The 26,222-nt window shown below is 43.7% G+C and overlaps 2 protein-coding genes across 2 annotated transcripts; one reads left to right on the top strand and one right to left on the bottom strand.

Moving 5' to 3' along the window:
- Nucleotides 1-752: 752 nt before the first annotated feature.
- Nucleotides 753-22,778, top strand: slc43a1a (solute carrier family 43 member 1a). The gene is made up of 14 exons (XM_083686491.1): nucleotides 753-894; nucleotides 5,040-5,200; nucleotides 5,738-5,930; nucleotides 8,755-8,810; nucleotides 8,955-9,031; nucleotides 16,190-16,282; nucleotides 16,611-16,744; nucleotides 16,966-17,213; nucleotides 17,530-17,565; nucleotides 17,860-17,989; nucleotides 18,456-18,585; nucleotides 18,775-18,848; nucleotides 19,138-19,261; nucleotides 19,519-22,778. Exons 2-14 carry the CDS (start codon nucleotides 5,047-5,049, stop codon nucleotides 19,708-19,710), a joined length of 1,641 nt encoding a protein of 546 aa, XP_083542617.1. The 5' UTR covers nucleotides 753-894; nucleotides 5,040-5,046; the 3' UTR covers nucleotides 19,711-22,778.
- Nucleotides 22,779-22,958: 180 nt separating this feature from the next.
- On the bottom strand, nucleotides 22,959-26,079 carry med19a (mediator complex subunit 19a). The gene is made up of 6 exons (XM_083686500.1): nucleotides 25,730-26,079; nucleotides 25,227-25,349; nucleotides 24,852-24,985; nucleotides 23,762-23,858; nucleotides 23,526-23,620; nucleotides 22,959-23,376 (listed from the first exon to the last, which is right to left on the bottom strand). The coding sequence occupies exons 1-6, from the start codon at nucleotides 25,947-25,949 to the stop codon at nucleotides 23,311-23,313; spliced, it is 735 nt and encodes a 244-aa protein (XP_083542626.1). The 5' UTR covers nucleotides 25,950-26,079; the 3' UTR covers nucleotides 22,959-23,310.
- Between the last annotated feature and the right edge of the window lie 143 nt (nucleotides 26,080-26,222).

Genomic DNA, 26,222 nt, shown 5'->3' on the forward strand with positions numbered 1-26,222 from the left:
TCTTACTCAAAACCCTGTACTGTTGTGTTTAACTCCCATGACCGCAAACAGATAATTATCTTCCAAAGAAAAACGAGGGGTAGGTCTACTCATCCAAAATCATCTTTAATCTGTCTGTTGACATGCCGCACTTTTCCCTCACAACCTAGGCGGTTGTAGCAGTACTATTTCAGGCCGGTAAGTGTCACCCTAATTCAAGGAGCGTATGAGCACCTCAATGAAGAAAGAAATACACAAATCAGACTCGTGCCTCCCATCAGAAATAGGACAGACGCGCAAGGCGGTCAGGGACTTAACTTTATGCATTGGCAATTGTTAATTACAATATAATGAATTAAAATGTTAATCATATTAAAGCAGTTCTTTATCTAGGCACGTCATACACATCTCAGCCGTGTTTGCCGACTTCTTTATTATAGACTAATACATGGAAAGAAAATTGTAGTTTCAAGAAAATAACAGTATTTCTCATCCTCGCTTTTCCAACACATTAGGCACTTCCAAGCAGTTGAGTAACTCGAGTGAAGTTCAGTAGACAAAGTAAAGCGAAAAAGTCAAGCCCAAGACGGAGCAAGGGAGGCGGACCTGGTGGCTGTGGGGGGAAGTCAAGAGTCAGTTAAATTTGGTGAGAGGGAGGGGTTACGAATAAAGAGAGGGAGTCAACTTAATACTATATATTATGTCGTGTCAGTAAAGAGTAGTGAAGAACGCGGTACAGTCTTGATGAAGAGAAAAACTTTATTTTATTCAACACGTTTAATTTACTACTACGGGAAGAGAAGAAATAACATACCATTTAAACAGCTCATAGGTACGAGTTTTTAGGTGAACAGCTAAACGAGAAACCTTCCCTCCACGTTTTCTAACTTATTCCTGGAAAGACAAAAGGCTAAAGTAAGTAAAGTTGTTTTGTTTATTACACACATTAACATATTGTGGTTTAAATGGGTCTAAATCGGTACAAGTGATTTGAGTCACCTGACAATGGCAAGCATCGGCCTCGCTTCACACACACGTGGCACGAGACCTCTATTTCTGTCTGTTTTAGCCATACTATGATTGTAGTGCTCTTTTATTTTCGGACGTACCTGATCTACATTCATGCGTTATTACATGTTATCCATGTGTTATTACTGGAGAGGTAGCGAGAGCTCTCATAATCCGTTGCTCTGTCATTGAAATGACTGAACTGAAGCAGTCATATAAAGTTTAGTTGGCCAATTTACTTCCTAGCTAAGAGCTAATTTACCTATTTCGGAAGTGAGTTACCTAATCCGGTTACTCGAGTACGCTGGCGCTCCACTTCAGTCTTTTGTGTGTGTGTGTGTGTGTGTGTGTGTGTGTGTGTGTGTGTGTGTCTGTGTGTGTGTGTGTGTGTGTGTGTGTGTGTGTGTGTGTCTGTGTGTCTGTCTGTGTGTGTGTGTGTGTGTGTGTGTGTGTGTGTGATGGGGTGGGGGTAGGGGCATTAAAGCACACACTACATGGCACTGTCTGATGGAGATGTTTAAGAATAAAGTAAATAATCTATCCACACATATCTTGTGTGTTTATTCATTGTGCACAATAAAAAGGATGTACCCATATTGTAATGTCGGAAATGTGAGGACTCGTTTAGTCAGCAGGGTAAACTTCACATCCTATCCAAACATAGCAAAGTCCCAACTGCAACCGAACGGTGATGGAAACCAGAAACTAGTTTAAGGTCATGCCCGCAGAGAGACAGCTGTGAGTGAGCCTCTGACCAGGCGGCTTCGGCCGTTTACGTTTTTTAGACTCTGGGGAATAAGTCCCGTGGTGCGTCGTTTATTTATTGAGAACTTGAGAGAATAAAGAGTTTGCACGACGTCTTGTCCGTTTTTTAGAAGTTGATAAACACAAGTGGTCAAGGTCAGAAACATCCCAAAGGAGAGGAGAGCAACAAGAGCGCCAAAAGGAAACACCAGGTGATGGGCCATAATGATGTGTAATCGCTTATAATAACACATAGGATTGGTTGTTATAACAAAGTCATAACGCTTTATAATATTACCATACTCGAAATGCACACCACAATGGATTAATTACTGTGAGAAAATGCTGAGTAGGAGTTTGTGAAAGCATGTTGCATCAGCCAGATTGGTGTAGTTTGCAATACAGGTACTTCAGGAAATAACAAAGGTGTCTTCCACGCTTGCTCTCTCTCATTCATACAAACATACCGTAGAGGCAGACCCTTCACAGTGTTATGACGGGCTCACAGCTGCTTGTTAACTGTAAATGACCTGTTTCTTCAGGCTCCCACTTGTTTGCAAACATCTGTTCTGTGTTCATCCCTTCTGCCAGTGCAGTGCTAATGAAGCATTCACTTGTGTGTCTGCCTCTCTTTCATAGTAGTGTTGAGTTCAGTCTCTCACTCTTGTCTGTTAGTTCTTTGTCAGCAGTCTGCCAACAAGAAAAACACCGGCATTTGTTGTTAAATTTGGTCAATGTTAGAATAATTCTTCATCAGGCATGTTGTTTACTTTCCCCTCACTATCAAAAAGGTCACTTAAGGTGAAGGAGTGATAACAGCATATGAACAAATAGGTGGGAAAGTTTTACAAAGACAGACTGTGGGTGATAGGCAGAGGATGTGCAGCTCAGTTCGGGCTTGTGACATGATTTTATCATTCCACATGCTCATGTTAACACGACTGACCCATACAGGTCACTACATACCATATGGCCTCATTTTAACTCACTCACTGTTACAGTACACACACACACGCATGCACGCTGCATACACAAACACAGAGAGGAGCAAGGCTTGGCAAAGCTCATCTCAGTGCTATCTAAGCAAGACAACACTTTGATGTTGTTACATAGTACTGAGATGAGCTTTGCCAAGCCTGGCTCCTCTCTGTGTTTGTGTAAGCAGCGTTTGTGTGCGTGTGTATGTGTGTGTGTGAGCGTGTCTGTAAGTCTTTGGAAGTCAATTCATGTGACAGTAGGTCCTATACTTAGCTGAAGTGCATGCTGTTGTGGTTTTGGAGACTTATTTTGGAGAATATTATTGTCCCTGAATGTAAAGTTACCTAAAATAAAGAATACAATATAAAACTGTGAGTAAAACAATGCATTTGAGAACATATTAACAGTCTACAAAAGATAATGAATTTGTTGTTTATTAAACATAATTTATAGATGTAAGTGGATAAGTGCTGGTAGAACTGTTCATTGTTAAGAGGGTAAAGAGAGTTGTGTGTGTGAATATGAGTACAGCATAGGGTGTCAGTTACAAAATAACCCCCCTCTATGATACCTTCTTTGAGCACAAAGGAGTGCACTGAGCTGTGTCTAATCACATTACACACGTGTGCACACACACACTCTCTCTCTCTCTCTCTCTCACACACACTCACACTCTCTCGGGCCAAATTATTTTCTCTGTTACCCCTCTCTCACTCTGAAACACATGTTCTGTGTCTGTCCTTCTAACACACACACACACACACACACACACACACACAACCCCCTCATAAAGAATGTTGATGCCACTTTTCCACTGTCACAGTGCTTGGCTCAGTGCTTGGTCCAAAGCCTCAGACTTTTGTGTTTTCATCTCAGAGAATGACCCCAAAAAATAGCCCCAGGCCCTTGGTTCCAAGGTTCTACCATGACATGGCGATTTTTGGGACTTGGGCAGCCTTTGGGGGTGACACCTGTACACCTTCTCATGGTGGAGGCGGTGTAATGGTGTGGGGAATGTTTTCTTGGCACACTTTGGGCCCGTTAATACCAATCAATCATCGCTTAAATGCCACAGCCTATTTGAGTATTGTTGCTGACCATGTGCATCCCTTCATGGCCACAATTTACCCATCTCATAATGGCTACTTCCAGCATGATAATGCACCATGTCGACAACAAACGTCGTCTTGAAATGGTTTCTTGAACATGACAATGAGTTCAGTGTTCTTCAGTGGCCTTCCCAGTCACCGGATCGAAATCCAATAGAACACCTTTGGGATGTGGTAGAACGGGAGATTCACAGCTTGAAAGTGTACCTCAAAAATCTGCAGGAACTGCGTGATGCAATCATGTCGTCATGGACCAGATGACACGAATGCCAATGCCACGAAGAATTGAAGCTGTTTTGAGAGCAAAGGGAGGCCCCACCCAGTATTAGTACAGTGTTCCTAATAAAGTGTTCAGTGAGTGTGTATAGGCGTGTGTCGTGTGATTTGTACTGCACCCTCTCATTGTTTGGTTAGGCTAGTCTGTGGGACTGCTACTTGTGTCACAAAAGCATGAAAATGCGATAAAACCTGTAGTGGGACCCAGTCTCTAGTGGTAAAAAGCGCCATGAATGGTTTCCCTGTTGATGTCCGTGACTTCACCGAGTGACCCTCCTCCACTTAATTCAAGTCAACTGACTGACTGAGACACCCTCCTCCCTTTTCTCTGCTCCTTCTCCCTTTTTTCTCTCTGGTCTCTCTTTCTCTCCCTCTTAGGCAATATTCTCTCTTTTTTCACATTTGTTATCGATCAAATGTGATGACTATCTGGATTTGTTTGACTGCTGGGTTTTCACTACTGTTTATGCAGTGAATAAAGTTGTATTTGTGTGTGTGTGTGTGCTTATGCGTGTGTGTGTGTGTGTGTGTGTGTGTGTGTGTGTCAAGGTGGTCATGACCAGACTTTTTGATGTCAGCTGTGGGTCATGTCAGATTGAGCTGACCTGTCGCATAGTATGTGGTCTTCGAGAGTGTGTGCGTGCGTGCGTGCGTGTGTGCAACTTCATGAGAAGTGCTGTTTACTGAAAGAGGGCAACGGAACATATGATCATACAGGACACATGTACTGTAGGTCACATTACCTTTTTCTGCTGATTCATGTGAGTTGCTCACTCATTTCAACCACTTCCCCTCCCCCCCATCAAAGAGCCATGAAAATAGGCTGTTCTGTTCAATGCTACCATTGTTCACTTACATTGATTAATCCTTCTCTCCTCCCCATCCCTCTCTCCTCCCATTACCCTCTCCTCCCATTCCCCTCTTGCTCTCCCCTCTCCCTCTCAGAGCAGCGATGGCGCCCTCACTCCTCCAGGCCTACAGGAGGCGCTGGTGGATGGCTGTGTCGGCGGTCATAGAGAACCTGCTGTGTTCTGCCGTGCTGCTGGGCTGGGGCTCCCTGCTCATCATGCTGAAGAGGGAGGGCTTCTACTCACACCTGTGCTTAGGTAGGCCACGCACACACACACACACACACACACACACACACACACACACACACACACACACACTAGCAGAAGAAGACGCACATGAATGCACCCACACTCAGGCAGACTCACAGTGAATACCCAGACACACACAACAAACATCATGCTCTCTCTCAAGCGTGTATGCTCATTTACAACACAGACCATACACATAAGGCATGACACTGTTATCAGTGATAGATTGTGGCTCATCACTTTCTTTCTGCCCCTCCTCCTATCCAACCTCCACCGCTTTTCCCCACCTCCCCCCACCCGCCCCTCTCCCCCTCTCCTATACGACCCCCCTCTCCCTCCCCCCTCTCACCCTCCCCTCTCTTCCTCCCCTCTCTCCCTACCCTCTCTCCCTCCCATCTCTCTCCCTCCCCTCTCTCTCCCTCCCATCTCTCCCCCTCCCCTCTCCATCCCATCTCTCCCTGCCCTCTCCCTCTCATCTCTCTCACCCTCCTCTCTCTCTCTCCCTCCCCTCTCTCCCTCCCCTCTCCCCCTCCTACATGGTAGAGAACAACTCAGCGGTGGCGGCGGCGAGCAACCTGAGCTCCTGGGAGTCCGGGGGGTGGCCGAGTTGTGTGGACCAGGAGGAGATGCTCAACCTGGGCTTCACCATCGGATCCTTCCTCCTCAGCGCTGCCACCCTGCCCTTGGGCATCCTCATGGACAAGTATGGGCCGCGCCCGCTCCGACTCATCGGCAGGTAATGGCAGGAGGGAGATACCTATCCAACTTGACAAGCGCTCTCTCATGAAACGTTTTCAGAAGTTGTGCTCGAAGCAATTCAAGGGAATGCAAAGTATCAAGCCTAACTGTGAACCAATTCTAACCACTATACCACCGGAAAGGCCAAGATATACAGTACAGTGACTTAAGTATTCACTCCCCTTTGGACTTTTCCACATTTTGTTGTGACTGTCAAACAGAATAAATAAGTTATAAAAGGGTTAGGGTTAGGGTTAGAGGTTAGGGGTTAGAATGCAATTTCTCCTTTCACGGCATGGTGAACTCTAAACTCTATATGGCTCTGTGACCTTGCTGTGAACACTTCTCGCTAGTTTCTGCAATTGTGTTTGTCTAAATTGTCAAGAGGCTGTTACCATGTTTAAGGAATTCAATCTAAAGGGACACTACCAGACAAAACATGCTAACGCATATGACAAGCTAACAGGGAGTGAGCGCGCTGAAAAAGTGAAGCAACTCCAAGCTGCTTTGGCCTCACAACAGCGACTCTTCACGCGGGCCTGTGAGTCAAATGAAAACGTCACCAAAGCAAGCTACGAAGTGGCCATGTTAATCGCCAAATATGGCAAACCTTTCACAGAGGGTACGTTTATCAAAGACTGTGTCATGAAAATGGTGGAGAACATTTGCCCCGAGAAGAAGCAAGAATTTGCTAATGTTTGCCTGGCTCGTAACACTGTGGCACGGAGAATAGAGGGCATATCATCAGATATTCAGAGACAATTGGGGGACAGGGGAGTGACTTTTGATTATTTTTCATTAGCCTGCGATGAAAGCACAGATGCATCTGACACTGCACAGCTACTGATACTATTAGTTAGTCATTTAGTTCATCTGAGTGCAAGGATTATAGTTCATGTGATTTTGGAATTAATAGCTTTGTTTTATATGGTCTGATTCCCATAGGAATCAATTACACACTGTGTGGATTAGGCTGTCACTACCAACTCAGCAAATGTCATAAATTTTCTCTTGATCCTGACAAACTCCCCGGTCCCAGCCGGTGACAAGCATACCCATAACTTGATGCAGCTGCCACTATTCTTCACATGAGGAATGGTGCGGAAACTGCATTGCATGTGCTGGATTTTTCATTAAGGGATTATTTTTGGCCACTCAGTTATATACCAATTTTGTGGAGTGACTGGGATGATGTTGTCCCATCGACTGTGCTTTTTCCTCTCCACCATTCAACTTTGTAAATTTTTGTAAGCCTCCTCAGGCCTCAGGGTCGCAGTTTGTAATGACAACCTGATCCACACTGTGTGTAGGAATTGATTCAGAGACCCTATAAAAACAAAGATATTCATTCCGAAATCCCATGAACTATTATCCTTGCACTCAGTTATTTTCCATGGACTCAATTCAATTTATTGAGTGACATTTTTGCATTTTAGCTCATTTTAAGAGTGTCATAAAAAAGGGGGTGAATACTTATTGACTCAAGACATTTCAGCTTTTCATTTTTAACTAATTTGTAAACATTTCTAAAAAAATATTTTTCACTTTGACATTATGGGGTGTCTATTTTAAAGTCAAGTTGTAAAATAACAAAATGTGGAAAGTCCAGGGAGATGAAGACTTACTGAAGGCACTGTTGAGGGACTACACTGGGAGAGACGTGGATCTGCTGGTACTAGATTGTGCACAGGCAGTGAAAGAGGAAGAGGAATATAGAGAATGTACTCGGGTGTCTTTCTTCTTGTAAGAGGATATGCCGATTTTAAAAAGACAGAAAAAGACAATAGCTTCAATCAACCAAGATAATTTCCGGTGAAGAGGAATTCAGAGGATCTTTTCAAAGAGAGCCACCTGATTTGACACTCATAAAGCAGGAAATATCACATTCCTAAAAAGGGTTAGGGTTAGGAAAGGCGTGTGAGTTGTAATAGGCGTGTGAGTTGGGCGCGAAACAGGGACTTGAGAATGTCTGTCTCATTGTATTTTTCTCAGGTAAAGACAGGTTGAGAAATAGAGAGAGATAAAGGGAAATGAGATGGGCATAGGCAAGAATAGATGATTGATAGCAGCACTGATGGTGAGGTGAGGAATGGTAAGCTGACAGAGGCCACATTTATCAGAGGCCACACATGCAGGCAGTTCAACCACAAACGGTCCCCCTTTCTTGAGCAGCAACAGTACAGAGAATCTGTTATGGTCAGATCTAATGAACCCAAGCGCGGGCACAGAGTCAGGACACAAATATAAAATAATAAGGTATTTAATAAGGAACCAGCAGGGAATGGGACAAGCGGGGGGAATGGCAAACGGGGTTGGGCAGGTAGAAGGGGCAGGCAGGCACATAGGGCAGGCAGGGCAGGTAGACTAGGCAGGCAGGGCAGATGGGTAGTGCGGCCAGGCAGACTGACAGGTATACAGGTGGGTAACCGGGTAGGGTTTCTGGAGGATAAAGGAAAGAAGATCAAAAACAGTGTATACGCATGAAGCCTAAGTATTTCTAGACAAACACGTTGAAACACTAAACAAGGATCTGCCGATGAGTCAACGGGAAGCCGGGGTTTAAATACAGCACGTGATGTGTTGATGGACGGCAGATGTGTCGATTGAGCAGGTGGAGATGATGATCTGAAACGAGAACCGGAGCCTGGTCACGCCCACACACAACACACACAGACAGGAGAGAGGGAGACACTGGCACAGACTAGGTGGAAGTGGAGGGCATGACAGAATCAGAGAATACGTTTGAATTCAGAGAATACGTTTGAATAAAACACCTCACTAATCTCTTCCTGTGTGTTTCTCTTGCCCCTCTCTCTCTGCAGTGCATGTTTTGGTCTTTCCTGTGCCATGATGTCATTGTCAGCCTACGACCCTGCAAGTGAGTGAAACACACAAACACACACACACACACACACACACAAATACACACACACACACACGAATACCACACACGGAATCACATGCACTTTACACACCTTGTCAAATATTGAACTCCTTTGTCTCTTTCCATCCCTCTCTTCAGCCCTCTCCGCGCTCATCTTCCTCGCTCTGTCCTTCAACGGCTTCGGAGGAATCTGCCTGACCTTCACCTCCCTGACGGTGAGAGACGGAATGAGGGTGACAGAGACAAACAGACGGATAGATAGACAGAGAGAGAGAGAGACGGACACCCAGACAGACAGACAGACAGAAGAATTAAGTCAAGTCCTCAACAGCCACAGTCCTTACTGGTCGTAATTCCTCCTTTGGGACTTAATTGATCAGTTCATGTATTGATAAAATGAGTGAGTCCTCTGGCTCAGAGCTACAACCAGTGTAAACTGGCCCAGAGGACCAGAGTTGCTCAACCCTGTAGTAGCGGAAATAGTCTCTCCATATCACTCCAAAATCAACAAACCGTCGTCATATGTTATGTTCTTTTCACTATTCTGTGACGTTTACGGTAGAAAGGTTTGTTTCTGTTTACAAACAAACAGTCGACAGGTTATTGATTGTTGAGCCACACAGGGTTGGCCTGGGCCAGCGTCAGCCAGCTGAGAGGACAGAGTGTTGTGTTTGCCAGGCATTTGTTCAACTTTGTGGAAGCGTGTGATGCTTGCACGTCATTTGGGTCATCGCGTGTGTGTTTATTATTGCCTGTATGCTTGTATTTTAGTCTTTGACAGGTGTGGGAGTGTGTCTTTACATGGTAATGGATGTGAACTGTGTGTGTGGGCTGGGTGAGTGACGTATGTATGTGGAATGTAAGCTCCTGAGTTGCACATGATAGGAATTGTGTCACTTGTGTTTGCACCAATCAGAAGTTCTGACTGACTGCACACCCTTTCCCTCAGCTCCGCCCACCCACCTCTACACAAAACACACAAGGGCACTCTGCACCCTACTACCCCACCCCCACTCTTCACTCTACCTCCTCTGTTCCTTCATCTCTCTCTCTCACTTCTCTGTTCCCCCTCTTTCTCTATCTCCTCTCTTCCTTCTATGTCTCCCTCGCTCTTCCTTCTCCGCTCTTTCTCTCCTCCATCCCCCTCTTGCATCTCCCCCCTCTATCTTTATGATATCCGCCAGGAGGAGAAATGGCCAAACAAATACAGAATATGAGTTCTCTCGTGTGTTACAGTATTATTTGTGTAAACAAAGCGAACCCAGAGAGGGTTAAAGGTCAGGGTTTAGTCAGGAAGTCACTAATAACCCCATTTGGGGCCCTTATTCTCAATTGTTAGAAACTCAATTCCTCATGTCTATTTCATCCTCCACTCGCTCCCATTCAAAACGCATTGGAGGAGAAGACCTAGATTCCTTCCCTTAGATGTTCTCCAGTGCTATTTGAGAAGAGAAGGAGTGGAGGACAGAGGAGGGGACGGCAGGAATTAATTTTCTAATAATTGATAAAGGGCTCCCATGTCTGCAGCGTTGTCCTATGACCCCTCTACTTTCACCTTTGTGACGTGATGTCCCTCCTGGCTGTCGCCCGGCTGTGGAGATAGAACAGTAAAGCACCCTTCTCTGTGTCTAGCTATATTTCACAAACCCATCCCAAACATTCAACCAAAAGACATAAGCTCACCCTCACACAAAGTTTGGTCTCAAACACACATATTCAAAAACAAATCATTGGGGCACACCCACATAGTTTGGCACATATGCATACACACACAAACACACACACACACACACACACACAGTAAAACCAGGGGGCATGCATATAAACAATTCAGCATGAGCTCCTTCTCCACCCCAACCCTGCTCTATGACATTGCATTTTTCTATTATTACCACACACACACACACACACACACACACACACACACACACACACACACACACAAAGAGGCATACACACATTCATGCTCTCTGATTTGTCCCTCTCTGACCCCTCTCTATCTATTTGGGTTGGGCTGTACCAGCTTGGACCGGGTTCCACAATGTTGTTGTTGTTAGAATTGATGTCAGCACAAGGATACACACACACACACACACACACACAGAATCTTTCATTTCATGCACACACATAGTTTGACACACACACATACATTGCCCTGCGGGGAACAGTGAAGCTTCTTTTGGCTCAAAGAATATCTCACTGTCCCTCTCTTTAAATATCATTCCCAACAAAGGACAAGGTGTGAGACACATTACAATCACAAAGGAGTCGCGAGTGTGTGATTTCTTCAGACACATTACAATCGCAAAGGAATTGACAAATGGTGAGGGTGTGACTTCTTCAGGATGTCTGCCAGGCTCATTCAACTGTAAATAGTTATACACGTTGAAATCAAGGCTGGCGCCACCAAAATCCTTCTACAGAATGATATGGCAATATGTTTTTTGTTTTTTTAATTATGGAGAGCATATGGTCATCCTCTGTCGAAGTAGTACTGAAGTGCCCTACCAGCCTGTTTGTGAATGCTGAGCTCACCAGTGCTTTTTTTCTTTTGAATGATGTTCCAAACTGTTGATTTTGGCAAGCCAAAGTTTTGGCTTTTTTCCACATTTTTCAGTCTAATAATGGCTCCCTTGACTTTCATTGACTTCAACATGGTCCTCATGTTGACTGACAGCAATAGCAGACGCCAAAGACAAATGCAAAGCCTAGAATAATACTAGACTACTAGACACTGGCAGCAGTCTTATGCCCGCGCAATAGTGTGTTCCATTACTTTTGGTGCCCTTAAATAAGGGGACTATGTATAAAAAGTCATGTGTAAATGGTGAAACAAATATGTACACATAGTAATTGTTTGATTTCAAATCCACATTTTTGGAGTATAGAGCCAAAAGAAGAAAAAATGCTTCACTGTCCTATTACTTACACAGGGCGCTGTACATACTGTACATACTGTACATACTGTACATACTGTACACACACACACACACACACACACACACACACATACACAAACACCCACACAAACTCTCTCTCTCAAAGGCAAAGTCACACAATAACATAAACAGCCCCTGTCTTGAGTGGTTGTAGAGGCAACACTACATGTGTTGTTGTATTTCTTGTGTTTTCGTCCTGATGAGAGCGTTCACTTCAGCATGGCTAGTGGTTCAGGAGGCCTGTCTGGTGTTCATCATAATAGTGAAAGAATAATGCAAGCTATAGATATTAATAGGTAGGTACGTTATAAATAACCATTACCATGGTCCTCCCGGGTAACCTTTTTCGCGACCCCCTATATTCAAGACCATGTTCCAAGAACAGGCAGTTGATTGGCCGTCTAAGTTAATAAGATGGCTGATTGCCTGGTCTTGGGACATTTAGAGGGTAAATGAAAGAATGTTACGATGTAACTTTGGCGTGAGATGGAAGTTCCTACAAACTCCAACCATTCGGTTCACTGACTCTCACCTTTGCCTGGCTGAGAGATATTTCGAGATTGAGTTATGGTTAAGGTTGCGTGTCGAGGATTGACAGATGGGAATTGGTATCTCATGGTTTGAGAGTTGAGGGAGGCTCTCCTGAGGGGAGCACCAGCGCTCGCCTCTCTCACTCACACACACACACACACACACCCATAAGTGTATTTTGCTTGTGACTGAGCAGTTCTGATCATCCAATATACCTGTATGCCAGCTGTACACCGTCTGCACATCTCACATGGTTTTCCACCTACCCTGACAAACCTGGCACGTCAGACATGTGCTTGAAGTGCATGCGTTAAATGTGTGCTTTATGGGCTCCTGTCAGAGCACAGGTGTGAATAACATCTACTGCACACACACCCACACACACAGATGGGGGGGTGCGCCCTATCACTTGGCTGTACAGTTACAGTCGGAGGCAAACATGGGTGCAAACATTCAACATGGCTGGAATAACTTTACTTTGACATTTGTAAGAGATCCATCCCTGAGCTGTGTGCTCAGCGGGCCCCTCTCACCAGCATTCCAATAGTCATCCGCTGGTCAACCCGTTTATCCGTGCGGCCCCACGTTGACGTGACATTTTTCCCTTCTCAGAATCGCTCAATGAGGACGGGTGTTAGGGATGTTTGTCGGGAGGTCGTGAAACCTCAGAGCAGTTCTGGAACAGTTTTCCCGTTTACCTGCCAGCCTGTTGTGTCAAACCAGACTCCCCCCCCAGTCACGACCTCTACAGCCCCAGCCTGGTGCCAGCTTTCCCCTGTTAGAGCATGACAAATAGGTCCAGCATCCCCTCTCTCATCTGTCACGTTTCAGTCCTCACGAGGACTGACTCTGTGGGATGGACGTTGCGTAGCTGGTATAACTCTGAAGCTGTTCTCTTGAGTGTTAATGGTGATCCATGAGTTCCCACTTCCCACAACTGAGATTCAGCATTCAGAATGTTTCAGTTACTTATTATGAATCATAACTAGGTCAAATGTATGTATGCTTTCCACTCTCTTTCACCTAGTAATCTGTTGTCATAACACCAAAATCACAATTCATTGTAACAAAAAACACAATGGGAGTGATAGGGATTCCAAAAAACTCCAAATGTGTGGCCAGACCACCTCAATGAACTCTCTGGCTTGAGAGTTAGTCGTGGCTATTTAAACAAATCTGAACCGTGGATTACAGTTTCTCCTGGCCCATAGACTACTTTCATCTGACAGCTGTAAAATAGTGAACTCTCCCTTTAATGCAATGGGTTTAGAGCTTGAAAGCAGCTTTCATGGTGATCATTTTCACATGAGGTGTTTTAAAAGTGTCAAGCAGACAAAAGAACATTAGTACCAGGGATGTCAGGCACCCAATATTTAAGAGGGGGCACCAAGTGCATGAGGAAAGAGGAGGGGTGGTCTGGAGTGGCTCTCCCCCCTCTGGAAGCTGGAGCATTTTGTATTTTTCTACCACCTGAAACAGCTTTTTCCTGCAATCTCGATCCATAATCCCCATGCTTAATTTTATCTCTAAAATAAATCTATTTTCTGCAAAGCTGTTTAGCTGTTCAATGGTAATTTGAATTAATGATACACATTGGTTCTTTAAGAACTCTTATGCCTTATGAGTTTAACTGTCACACTTGTATAACTTTTAATATCATAACCCAAGAATTAAAGCTATTTTAGTCAATTCTATATGACCTCCCAGATATTTTTCTAAATAATTGTGATAAAACATGTGCATAAACCTTGAAGTATAATAATTAATTTAACATCTAAAACAGGACGAATCTGAGGGAGCACATTCCCTTGTGCAACATATGGGCATGGCAGCTCTGATTAGTACAGTTTATTTAATTTGACTAGTATAGAAAGAATGCAAGGCTTATACAGTAAGCCTCAGCTTAAGACCTCAGTTAGCTTGTGAACAACTGTACACTTCTGTTCTGACCAGAATCATGGGGCTTTATCTTGTATTGTCCTATTGAATCTCTCATATTTAGTCTCATAGAAGGATGGAAATACCCTGCAAGCATGCTGCCTTCACAAAACAGCCACAATAAGCTCTTTGTTATAAGGAAGGAGGTCATTCAGGAGTCATTCATCTTGTTCCAAAGAAGGTTGGTTGGTAAAGAGCTAAAGGGATGGGGTTGGAGAAAAATCACTTATGGATCCAAGGACTGATGAGTTTTAAACTTGTAGCCATGTTTTGAAGCTAGAGGGCTCCAATTTGCTTCTGCTAAAGATCGCTGTGCACCACTACCATGTACAAAGACCATTTTGGTAATTTGGTGCGTCTGCCCCAACCAACACAGACTTTACACCCATATAGACAGAGCAGTACATGGGAGTGTTCAGAGGGACAATTATTCATTCCATGCTCAATAATTACCAATAGGTGAACATAGACACTTAATGGATTATCAATTATCATCAAATTCTTATTTGATAAAAATATAAATAATTAACCATTTCAACATCCACAGTAAAATCACGATCGTGCCGGTGCCAAAACACTCCACTGCAACGAGCCTTAATGACTTCCGCCCAGTTGCACTCACACCCATCATCATGAAGTGCTTCGAGAGGCTGGTCCTAGCTCAACTCAAGACCTGTTTGCCACCCACACTGGAGCCCTTCCAATTCGCCTACCGGCAGAACAGGAGTACAGGATGCCATCTCAACGGCACTTCACTCCGCCCTGTCCCACCTTGACAATAGCAACACCTATGTGAGAATGCTGTTCATTGACTTCAGTTCAGCTTTCAACACCATCATCCCCTGCAAACTGATCACCAAACTCAGTGAACTGGGCATCAATACATCCCTCTGCAACTGGATTCTGGACTTCCTAACCAACAGGCCGCAGTCTGTTAGGCTACATAACCACACCTCCTCAACCCTCAACACCTCTACCCTGATCAAGAAGGCTCACCAGCGTCTCTTCTTCCTGAGGAGACTAAAGAAGGGTCCATCTGTCTCCTCAGATCCTGGTGAACTTCTACTGCTGCACCATCGAGAGCATCCTCACCAACTGTGTCACAGTATGGTATGGCAACTGCTCTGCCTCTGACCGGAAAGCACTGCAGAGGGTGGTGAAAACTGCCCAACGCATCACCGGTTCCTCACTCCCCTCCATTGAGGCTGTCCAGGGCAAGCGATGCTTGCGTAAGGCACGCATCATCGTCAAGGACATTTCTCACCCCAACCACAGACTGTTCACTCCACTCCCCTCCGGGAGGCGCTACAGGTCTCTCCGCACCCGAACCAGCAGGTTCAGAGGAAGCTTCTTCCCTGCGGCTGTCACCCTACTGAACTCTAACTCTGCACCTAGGTGACAACCTACCAAGTTTGCAATTACCTTGTTAAAACAAGCATATATTTTGGGTTTGGATTGGGTAAGACAGTTGAACTAAGCTCATTTGGTATTTATAAGTTATATTATTCAATAATCAATGGCTATATATCATTCAATTAAAAGCCCAAAAATGGATGTACCAATCCCAGATTGCCCCATTAAGTATGGGTTGTGCGTCTGTCTATCTACCTCAATACCCTTGTGCCCCCTGCTGGTGAGATTAAATCACTGCACCCCATCAGTCAAACTAGACTGGCTCATGTACTTACAGTGCCCTGCATAAGTAATGGCACAGGGAAGCATTTTTTCTTCTTTTGGCTCTATAGTCCAAAAGGTTTTTTCTATTTTTTTATTTGTATTCAAATCAAACAATTACTATGAGAGAGGGTATATATATGATTTTGTGTACATATTGGTTTCACCATTTAGAAATGACAACACCGTTCATACATAGTCCCCCTATTTCAGTTTTGGCACACAGCTTTATCAGTATGTGTTTCATTCTGATCTTCATCTCTCTCTCCCTCTCCCACTCTCTCTCTCCAGCTGCCTAACTTGTTTGGGAGTCTGAGCTCCACCATCATGTCTCTGATGATTGGCTCCTATGCCTCCTCTGCTGTCACCTTCCCTGGAGTCAAGGTAACTGAGATGCCATCACAAATGGACACAAATTATTACCACTACCTCATATATTTAATAGAAAAATAATTAATGTTTATCTCCCAGATGTTATGTTGTATGCATGGTAAATATTCCATAGAATTTCCACAGTTGGACCAAAACAGCTCTCTTTACTGAACATTCTTTATCATGTGATTTCATTCCTTGATTGCTTCCAATTTATCATGGCCATATAGCACTATTTTAACAGCTGAAATCTACATACTGGAACTTTTATAACACTGGATGTAATTTGTGCATTAGAAATGACACCTCTCTCCTCCTCTCTCTCTTTCCCCCCCCCCAGCTAATATACGATGCAGGCGTGTCATTCGGGGTGATCATGTGGGTGTGGGCGGGGCTTGCAGGCATGGTCTTCCTCAACTGCTTCCTGAACTGGCCCAAGGAGGCGTTCCCCACGCCAGACGAGGTGGACCTCAGGTCAGTATGCCGCCTACACAACACAACTGAAATGATAAAGCCACACCACTGCTTTGTAAGAACTGCTCTCCTGCGAAGTCAGTGTAACATCATAACATTGCAAAGCTTTGAGGATTAAACATTGCTCAATGACCATGTTACTAATAACATCATCCTTTTCTCTCTCTCTTTCCATCCCTCTGTTTGGTCTCCCTCCTCTCTTCCCTCTGTCTGTGTGACAGTAAGAAGAAGGCACTGACAAAGTTGGTTGGGGAGAGCTTAAGTCTGAAGAATGGAGACCTGAGGCTCTCCACTGAGAAGCTCCCAGCTGGCCCCTCCCCAGACGCTGTCACCTTCCGCAGGTCCGTCTTCTCACCTATCTTCCTGTGGAGTCTGCTTACCATGGGGATGTCTCAGCTGCGCATCATCTTCTTTATGGGCGCCTTGAACAAGATGGTGGAGTTCTTCGTCCTCCAAGGCGACACTGACCGTGAGTAACTGACCCAACAAACCAACCAACTGACATATTTAGTCCCAAAGGGGTATATATAAAGAGTGGTGCCAATGAGCTTCAAAAAGTTCGATAAAGCTTCCTGGTTTACCCAATATTGATTTTTTTATTGGACTAACAACCGGTTGCCTGGCAACATGCTCAGTTGGTGTAATGTGAAGGAACTATTTGGCATTGGCCAATAGAAAATGTACTCCTTCAATGGCGCCAGTCTTCCTTATAGAGAGTCCCTCTTCCTCCGTTTGAATGTGATATCATGTATTAATGATAACATTTGTCCTCTTCTGTCTTTCAGCCTCTGAAGAGCTGATGAAGGAGTCAGCGGAGAAAGGTGAGTGGACATGTGGCTTGGCGTAGTTCTAGTATATGTTGTGTATGTCAGTATTGTGTGTGTCTGTATGTGTGTTGTATATTTAGTGTGTGTGTGTGTGTGTGTGTGTGTGTCTGTGTGTGTGTGTGATGGGTTCAATTTTAAAATTGTATTCACTCATTGCACAAAGTACATTTAAATTAAATTAATGAATTGACTAATGGCCAATTTTTGATTGCGTGAACTTGTGCATTTGACAGAAATTGGATTTGAGCGTCTATACTGGGTGTAACCGTGTGTGTCCTCTCTCCTCAGTGAGCTTCTACTCATCCATCTTCGGCACCCTACAACTGCTCTGCCTGTTCACCTGCCCTCTCATTGGCTACATCATGGACTGGAAGATGAAAGAGTGTGTGGAGGAGAAGGACAATGGATCAGAGAAAAAGTGAGAGAAAGAGACCAGAGAAGGGGGTAGAGGAGGGGAGAGGAAGAAGGGATGGTGCAGAGGAAGGGACAAGAAGATTTAGTTTGGTTTAGTTTGGGTTTATTTGATCATTTTCAAAACCAAGCACACATACTACAAAAAAAAAATCTTCAAGGATAGTTCACAATAAGTACACAATAAAGTCAAGGACTTATTTCCCATTTCTTAGTGATAGGAGGGGAGGCTGGTGTAGTCTGGAGACCAGGGAGAGCCTCTGGGAGTAAAAAGGAATGGCTAGTTGAAATATAAATAGACAGATGGGGCTAAGAAATGTGAGAGAGTGGGAGAGTCTAAAAGGAGTGTGAGAAGGAAAAGGAGAATAAAGACAAAGACTGTGGATGGAAAGTAGAGGATAGAAGAGGACACAGAGCCAAGTGATGCAAGGTTTGCCCGCCCACTCTCATTTTCCTTGTCCAATCCCACGCAGGCAGCGAAATGGCCCCAAAAGAGACAAGAAGATCCAAAAATTGACCAATGCCATGAGAGCGTTCACCCTCACCAACATTCTGCTGCTGCTGTTTGGAGTGCTGTGTCTCATAGACAACCTGCCTCTACAGGTACACACACACACACACACACACACACACACACAGGAACGATAACATCTTAACCATAACCAATTCAAGGAGTTGCGCGCTTGGGGCTCTCAAAAAACAATCATCATGCAGGAACTGATTGGTTGTAATACTCTCGACTTTGAGCAGGTGGACTAAGTCATTAACACTCTTTGACTCTCTATTGTGTAGATCCTAACCTTCATCCTCCACACCATGGTCCGAGGCTTCATCCACTCCTGCTGTGGGGGGCTGTATGCTGCTGTGTGAGTACTCTACGACTACTACAAGCAGGGGAGGCTGGTGGAGGGAGGTAGAAATCATGAGGATGGGCTCATTGTAATGCATGGAATGAATGAGGAATGGTACAATGAGCCAGTCCTCTGATTTCTACCTTCACCAGCTTCTCAGTTCTACGGTAACTGGACTACAGTTCTACTACTGTACTGGTCAACCTCATCTTCTCCATCATCGTCGTTCTTGAGAAATGCTTACTCTCTCTCTCTCTCTCTCTCTCCCTCTCCCTCTCCCTCTTTCCCTACTTCTCTTTCTCAGGTATCCCTCTAATCACTTTGGGACTCTGACGGGGCTCCAGTCTATGGTCAGTGCTGTGGTCGCCCTGCTGCAGCAACCCCTCTTCATGGTCATGGTCGGACCCCTGAAGGGAGACCCCTACTGGGTGAGACACACACACACACACACACACACAGAGTTTCATACTGAGGAGACATGCACGGTGATAGAGGGGCATGCCTTGGACATGAAATGAAATTCTTGTAAAGACCAGTTTATTTGTTGTGTTAGGGCAATCTACTGTTAGTCCTTCTGCTCCATTGCTTACTTGGGGTTAAATGTACAAAGCGTAATCACCTGTGTACAATTTGTACTTGTTATACTCATTATGTTAACCTCCCACCATCTCTATCACTCAATCAGATCGACCTGGGGCTCCTCCTCTTCTCATTGGCTGGTTTCCTGTTGCCTGGATACTTGTTTTACCATCGCAGAAACCTGATCCATGAGAAGGAGGCCCGGGACAAGGAGGCAAACGGGCAGGAGGCTCTCAACCACGCAGAGACCAACGGCCTCAAACACCATAGCAACGGTCACAGCATCCAAGAAGCTTAGTTGGTTATCCGAGAGCAAGTGCAAGTGATTGCGGAAACTAGGATGAATTTTCCTAATATCCACAATATCAGCAAAGTCAACAATGGCAATACCATTATCAAGTTATGTTTTGTTTCTTTGATATTTAAAGAAGTACACGATGGGACTCTTGCTGCGTCAGCTTGCTTAGCATAGTTTGCCGTCTAAACCCAACTGAGACGTGTGTACAGTTTTGATCCTGACAGCTGTGTAATTGTAATAGCTGTGTCCTCGACACCTGTGCTTTAGAGCATGCTTATATTTTACCTTGAAATCAGTGCAGTGTACGCCAGTGCTCACTTCACTGCTACAAGGGGTCATAAAATAGCATTCTTGCTTTAACCATGTCAGGCGTAGGTTTAAGTAGAGGTTGTATTGAGGAATCTAAACCATGTTCATGTTTCACCATCATGTATTGGCATGATTTTCAGTCACATGTTTTGCAATTGTTTGTGAAATACCAGACTACACGTCCTCAAATTTCACGTGCCTAGCCTACTTTGTGCACTAATCTAATGGCGTCTCCCCTCATTACTTATTGTTTTGACTTTTGTGGTTAACCACACTTAAAAAGATGAAATTGGAAGCGCAATCATTTATCCCGAAAACATATTGATAATGGAAATACCCTCACAATCGCAATGTCCGAATTCTTAAAATCACAATCAACTTGACCGTCATGTGTTTCTAATCCTAGAAATGTAGGTTAACGATTGCAAAAGAGAAAGACAACAACCAGTCCAGGACGCGATACATTTTGTTTGAATCTAATGTCCGTGCTCTGTGTAGCTATGACCCGCAGGCAACCGACACTGTCACGCACATTCAGACAGTAAAATGAAAAAGAGCAAACCTAATAAATCGGTTAGACTCAACTCGCCGTTCTCCAGACAGTTCTGCTGAAGGTTTGACAAAGCAATCACTTTTCTACTCACTCACTGGCGCAGTGTAAACCAGTCAATTGACCGCTTTTTCGGTTGGGGAACGCGCTCAAAGCACGGCTAAACTTCCTGACACAACAATAGCCCAATAGTTGCTTTCCAGTCTGTCTTCACAACAGTTGCGCTGTGCAGGTTATGGCCTGAATTGTGAAACATTTTAGGTACTACATCAATATATGATCAATATGTATCAATGTATTATAGCAATCTCACCATATGTGCAGTGCAACTGTTCTAAAGACTGGAATGCCATTATTGCTGTTGCTGATTTTTGCTCACCATTTTATTTGCTGGTGCCAAATAATTTCAAAACCGTGATCAACAAACTCTTTACAACTTGAAGTTAGATAGTAGTTTCGTTGTTTATGTGATAATGATGTCGCTTGCTTTGGGTGTGCTTTGAAGTTGTCATCCCTTTTAGTAGGGTTTTTTTCTTCATTTTAATTATTTGGATTTAGATCAGAAAAGCTCTCAAATACACATACACACATGCATACACACAGATGCATACATACACACGCACATACACACACATGCATACACACGTATCCTAATATGGCCCAGGTGTCCTTGAAAGACTCTGTAAACCTTGTACTTCTGTAGTATACCTCAGTCCATGACAAAGAAAATGCATACATAGTACAAGTTTTGCAGTTTCTACTGAAACCAAAAAAGCTATGAATGATATCGAAAGAGTAATTAGGTACACAACAGTGTGTACAGTCTAATGGTCATAGAACATCAGAGACATCTAATGAGTGAATACTAGAACAGTGATAAGCTTATAGTGGGGTTGAACTATGAACTATGCTAAAATACCAAAGATAATAATATTGCTTTTGTATTGACATAGAATTTCCTCAGAACATTTCTTGAATTATTATTACACACACACTAACACACATACAGGCCTGCAGGGACGTTCAATCACTCAAAACACTCACACACAGACGCACACACACACATGCGCACGCACGCACGCACACACACACACACACACACACACACACACACACACACACACACACTCACAAACTGTAGAGACTGTAACTACCTCTTTTATTCCTTATCTGTCTCTCTACAGTCAACACCCAAGTTGTCTGTGAGCATGTGTGGATTTCTATCCAGAGATTCTTTTCCCCTAAGCCTTTTCTTTCTTTTTTTTTATAGAAAAAAACCCTGAAATAGTGCATTTAAATGACACTTGACACTGAAACTGAAAGACTGATTTTGCGTTTAAAATGTGGACACAGTACAGAACAGTGAATGTATCCAGTCCAGTGATTGAAACACGTTTTACTACTTTATGGACAGGGACAAACTTGTGTATGTAAAAAATGTGTATTTAGGTGTTTTTTTATACTTTTTTTTTAGCAGAACATGTAGTAAAAAGGGACGTTTTGTGCTGTTATTTTTTTTTAGCAGATGTACTCATTGTAGTCTCATGATTATAATTGTAATTCTGTGTGTTTTCTTCTCCTGCCATGTCTGTTACCATCTGTTACAGAGCTCCCGCTCAATCAAAAAGCTCTGGTCTATACAGTGGCAGGTTTTGTAAATAGAAATGAGATTTTCTCTCATTCACATGCATATTCTAGTGCAATGCTCCATTGCACATATGACATCACCAAAAAGACAGTGTAACACAGCCTGAGATTACACATCTCATTATGATTATCTGATGGTATTTATGGTAACAACTCTTTGTATGCAACTTAGTAATATGGATCATTATAACTAAATAACTATAGTGAGGAAGGGGATGATTGAAAATGTGTTATTTTCTATGAACTCAGTGCCTTACCTGACCTCATTGCCATAAAAATGAATGTACAAACCACAGCTCCCGAGCTTCACTGAGGAAACCAAAGCCATGTTGACGCTGCAAAGCCACTTGGGTTCTTTTTAAATTAAGTGTACAGCACTTTTCCTCAGGGGAAAATAGTTATCCTATGTGAACAAATGTATTGTACTATTTCTCCCCTACCCTATGACTCTCCTCTTCACCATTTGGTTCATAGCTTTGCTGTGTCTGGTGTATTTTTTTTCAATATCTCATTTGAGGACTTCAGCCAGCTTGTATGTCTCATTGAATAAATAAACAAATGTAGTAAATAGCTGTGTCAGGGTGTTCTTTCATGTCTGAATATTATCTAAGGTTGGTTTCTAGGTGGAATACTTCATTATCTTTGTGAACCCACACACAAGCACACATCTGTCCCTACCTCTAGCATAACTAGCTTCTCATCCAATTCTGGTTTTCTTGCATCAAAGAGGTTCAACGCAATATGGACGATAATAACCAAAGTTTATTGGAATATAATGTGTGGTCAGAGAATATCACAACAAAATGGAAAAGGGACACATTCATAACATCATCTGGTTTTCTGTCGACCGTATAATGTAACATCGTTCTCTATCATGCCCACCCACATCCAGTCTGCCACTCTTTCAAACACAAACATTTCTTATTTCTCTCTCTCTCTCTCTCTCTCACACACACACACACACAAAGCCTCTCGTGATCGCATGCATACACTTACACATTGACTTTAAAGAAACACTCACACATTTTTGTCTGTCTCATACATACGATTTCACTCACTCACTCACACACACAGCTATTGTCTCTGTCTCTGGTCTATCTGAGGCTGTTGCTGTTGGGCTGAGAGCCAGCCAGGCCAGGGTGGTCCGGACTGTGACGGTTCTGAAAGGAGAAGAGAACACCACATCAGGGCACACAAACAGAACGCCATGTCACAATCATCAGCTTGGCAGTTTGACGGGGTCACAGACTGGTAAAGGTTAGTAGTATATTTGTTCAGGTGGTAGAAGGGGAATCAGATAGTATCCTACCTTCTTCTTTTTCTTGTCTTTCTTTTTCTTCTTGCGGTCTGGGTCGTCATCCCTCTTTTTCTTCTTCTTCTTGGGGTCAGAGTCTGAGGGAGTTTCTGTAAAGAAAAAAAGAAAAATGTTTTAATCTTGTGGAATTAAATAGACTGTGGATGTGTGTGGTGTGACTCTGTATGTGTGGATGTGTGTGTGTGTGCGTGTGTGTACGGTGTGTGTGTGTGTGTGTGTGTGTGTGTAACCTTGTGGTATGGGATCCTGTGGTCGGTGGTGTTTGTGCTTGTGCTTGCTCTTCTTCTTTGGAGGCTGGATGTGCATTAGTCTGTACTGCTCCGGTAGCTGGAACACAAACACACATTGACTAAACTAAATAAACAAGTGTACAGTAAACATGTTGTCCCCCACAAATGATGTAGCTCCCCTCTATAAAAGGAGAGCGATTTGTTATTCATAAACTTTTTATTAAGACACGCTTGTTGTCTCTGTTTTACAGTGCTCTGTGTCCCTGTTGTGCACATGGAGGAGGGCTTTTCTCTTGGTGCGATCACCATCTGTGACCAAAGAGAAAAAAATATATTCGCCATATAGACGCCTTTACTTCCAACACAAATTTCACCAATAGGTTAAGACAAAATATTTGCACAGCCAAATTATTTGGTTACAAATGCGACTGGCTATAAACCTAGGTTACACAACTCCGTATTGATATAGGCATGTGTTAGTATTGAATTATGCTGCATAACAGACTATTATTCCCAATATTATTCCCAAATTCTGCATTAGGCTACAGTCCTACAGCTGCATTCGTAGCCAGAAAAGTCACCAGAACCTGTAGTGCTTATTTAATCTGTTTATCAGTCTTGCTTCTTACAGCTTTGCATTGATTTCTCAAAATATTATTCCCAATTGTATTAGGCTATAGGTCTATTGCATAAGGCTACACTTCTAGCTCTCCACTTTGGACCCTATTATGATGTGTTTAATGATGAATCTGCATCACCTGGAAACTTCTAAACAATCTCAACGGCAAGACACATCTTTCACAGTAGTTGTCAAAATTGGGCCAATCAGTGTAATTTCGTACATGTTCCATCTGTATGGCAAAACCCTTCATTTACCAAGTTTCCTAAAAATGGTCCCAGTTGTGTCAGAGAAAAAGGTTGGGACATACGAATGGACAGAGACTGAATCATAGTCCCCTCTCCGACTTCATGGGTGGGGGACAATAATTCAGGTAAAGTAAGGAGGGCTTAAAGGCAAAGCTACATACAACTGCATCAGCGTGCGTGTGTGTGTGTGTGTGTGTGTGTGTGGTCAGATAGTGTTCAGTACCGGTCCGGTGTGCAGTCTGAAGCCTGTGAGGAGTGCTCCGGTCAGGGGGCTAAAGGAGTTCCCGCACACCGGAGGCTTCTCTATCAGAGACCGCAACGAACTGCCATCCTGGGTCCCAGGGCAGTCGATCATACCTACAGACACAGGAGAGACATAGAGAGTAGGAAAGGGTGAGGGAGAGTAGGAAAGGATGAATGTAATCAAGAAGAGGAGAGATTGAGAGGAGGCAAGTGAGTGAGAGACAAATACAGGGCACTCCTGTTAAACAAATCCAGAGAGTTCACTTACAGACACACGTAGTAAATGTTCGTTCTGTCTGTCTGTCTGTGTGTGTGTGTGTGTGTGTGTGTGTGTGTGTGTGTGTGTGTAACTCACCTGGTAACTCTGGTAGGAAGTTGCTTAGCTTCTCCTTCACCTTCTTGCCACAGAACTTGTTGTAGGCGTGCTCCAGGTTATAGTGGGTGATGAGGTTGGTGTTGCCCGTCAGCTCGTTCCCAACTGTAAGACAACAAACACTGACCAGTCAATAAGGTCAACAATATGATGATGGCCAGGTACAGGTGGACTCCAATATAGGAAGTGAACCTCAAGAGTGATAAAGCGACTTACTTGAAAAATGCAAGATATTCCGGTTAGTAATAGATAATTGATACTATCAATACGTTTGATACTTTTGGAAAGATTATGGTTTACTATGCGTCAGCCCACTAACTCTACTCATTACAAGTGGCACTCTTGACTATAGCGATTGCAAGCTGTTATAGAAATAGCAGCTAGCCTAGGAAGCAAGCCGTATAAATACAGCTGTTGCAAACCGCCACTTGAGCTTAATAAATACATAACGTGGAGTCAGTTCCACACTTCAACTTGTATTTTACCAGGCAGTTCTCGCAGTAAATAAAATGGTTCGTTCATGGCTCCGGGTTTGCGTAGTGCAGGCCCTTCATCCCCGAGCTGGGGTGGCATCTGCGCCGCCATTGGTACTTGATTTTGCGGCAGAGGCGGTGGTGGCTTTCCTGGTCCGAAACCCAGAGAGGATGATCCGGGAGGTCCCTGAGCTTCATTTTGCCCGAAGAGAGTTGAAAACATTTCCGTCATATCTATCGTGAGTAATACATTAACATATTAAGTAAACTGTTTATCTTCAGTGAGAAGTTTAGTTTCGTACACATGTATCCACCGTCATCTGACAACAACAACCGCTTGACTGACGACTCTTTGTGGCATATTTTCATCGGCGAAATACCGTAGTACCACGAATAAATCGGCTGTTGAAATTACAAACACATTGGCTGCATACACCAATGGCATTTGGACACACAGACGAAAAATCTATAGCAAAACGTTAATATTTGCTTAATTAAAAATATT

This window comes from Argentina silus, assembly GCF_951799395.1.
Source record: "Argentina silus genome assembly, chromosome: 15".
NCBI lineage: Eukaryota > Metazoa > Chordata > Actinopteri > Argentiniformes > Argentinidae > Argentina > Argentina silus.

Excerpts from the sequence above, each read along its gene's own strand:
- slc43a1a (XM_083686491.1), top strand. The coding sequence starts at position 5,047 with ATGGCGCCCTCACTCCTCCAGGCCTACAGGAGGCGCTGGTGGATGGCT. Across the intron at positions 5,201-5,737 it reads CTACTCACACCTGTGCTTAG|AGAACAACTCAGCGGTGGCG; the intron begins GTAGGCCACGCA and ends CCTACATGGTAG. Across the intron at positions 9,032-16,189 it reads TGACCTTCACCTCCCTGACG|CTGCCTAACTTGTTTGGGAG; the intron begins GTGAGAGACGGA and ends CTCTCTCTCCAG.
- med19a (XM_083686500.1), bottom strand. The coding sequence starts at position 25,949 with ATGACGGAAATGTTTTCAACTCTCTTCGGGCAAAATGAAGCTCAGGGA. Across the intron at positions 23,859-24,851 it reads TCAGACTGCACACCGGACCG|CTACCGGAGCAGTACAGACT; the intron begins GTACTGAACACT and ends TTTGTGTTCCAG. Across the intron at positions 23,377-23,525 it reads AAGACAAGAAAAAGAAGAAG|AACCGTCACAGTCCGGACCA; the intron begins GTAGGATACTAT and ends TTCTCCTTTCAG.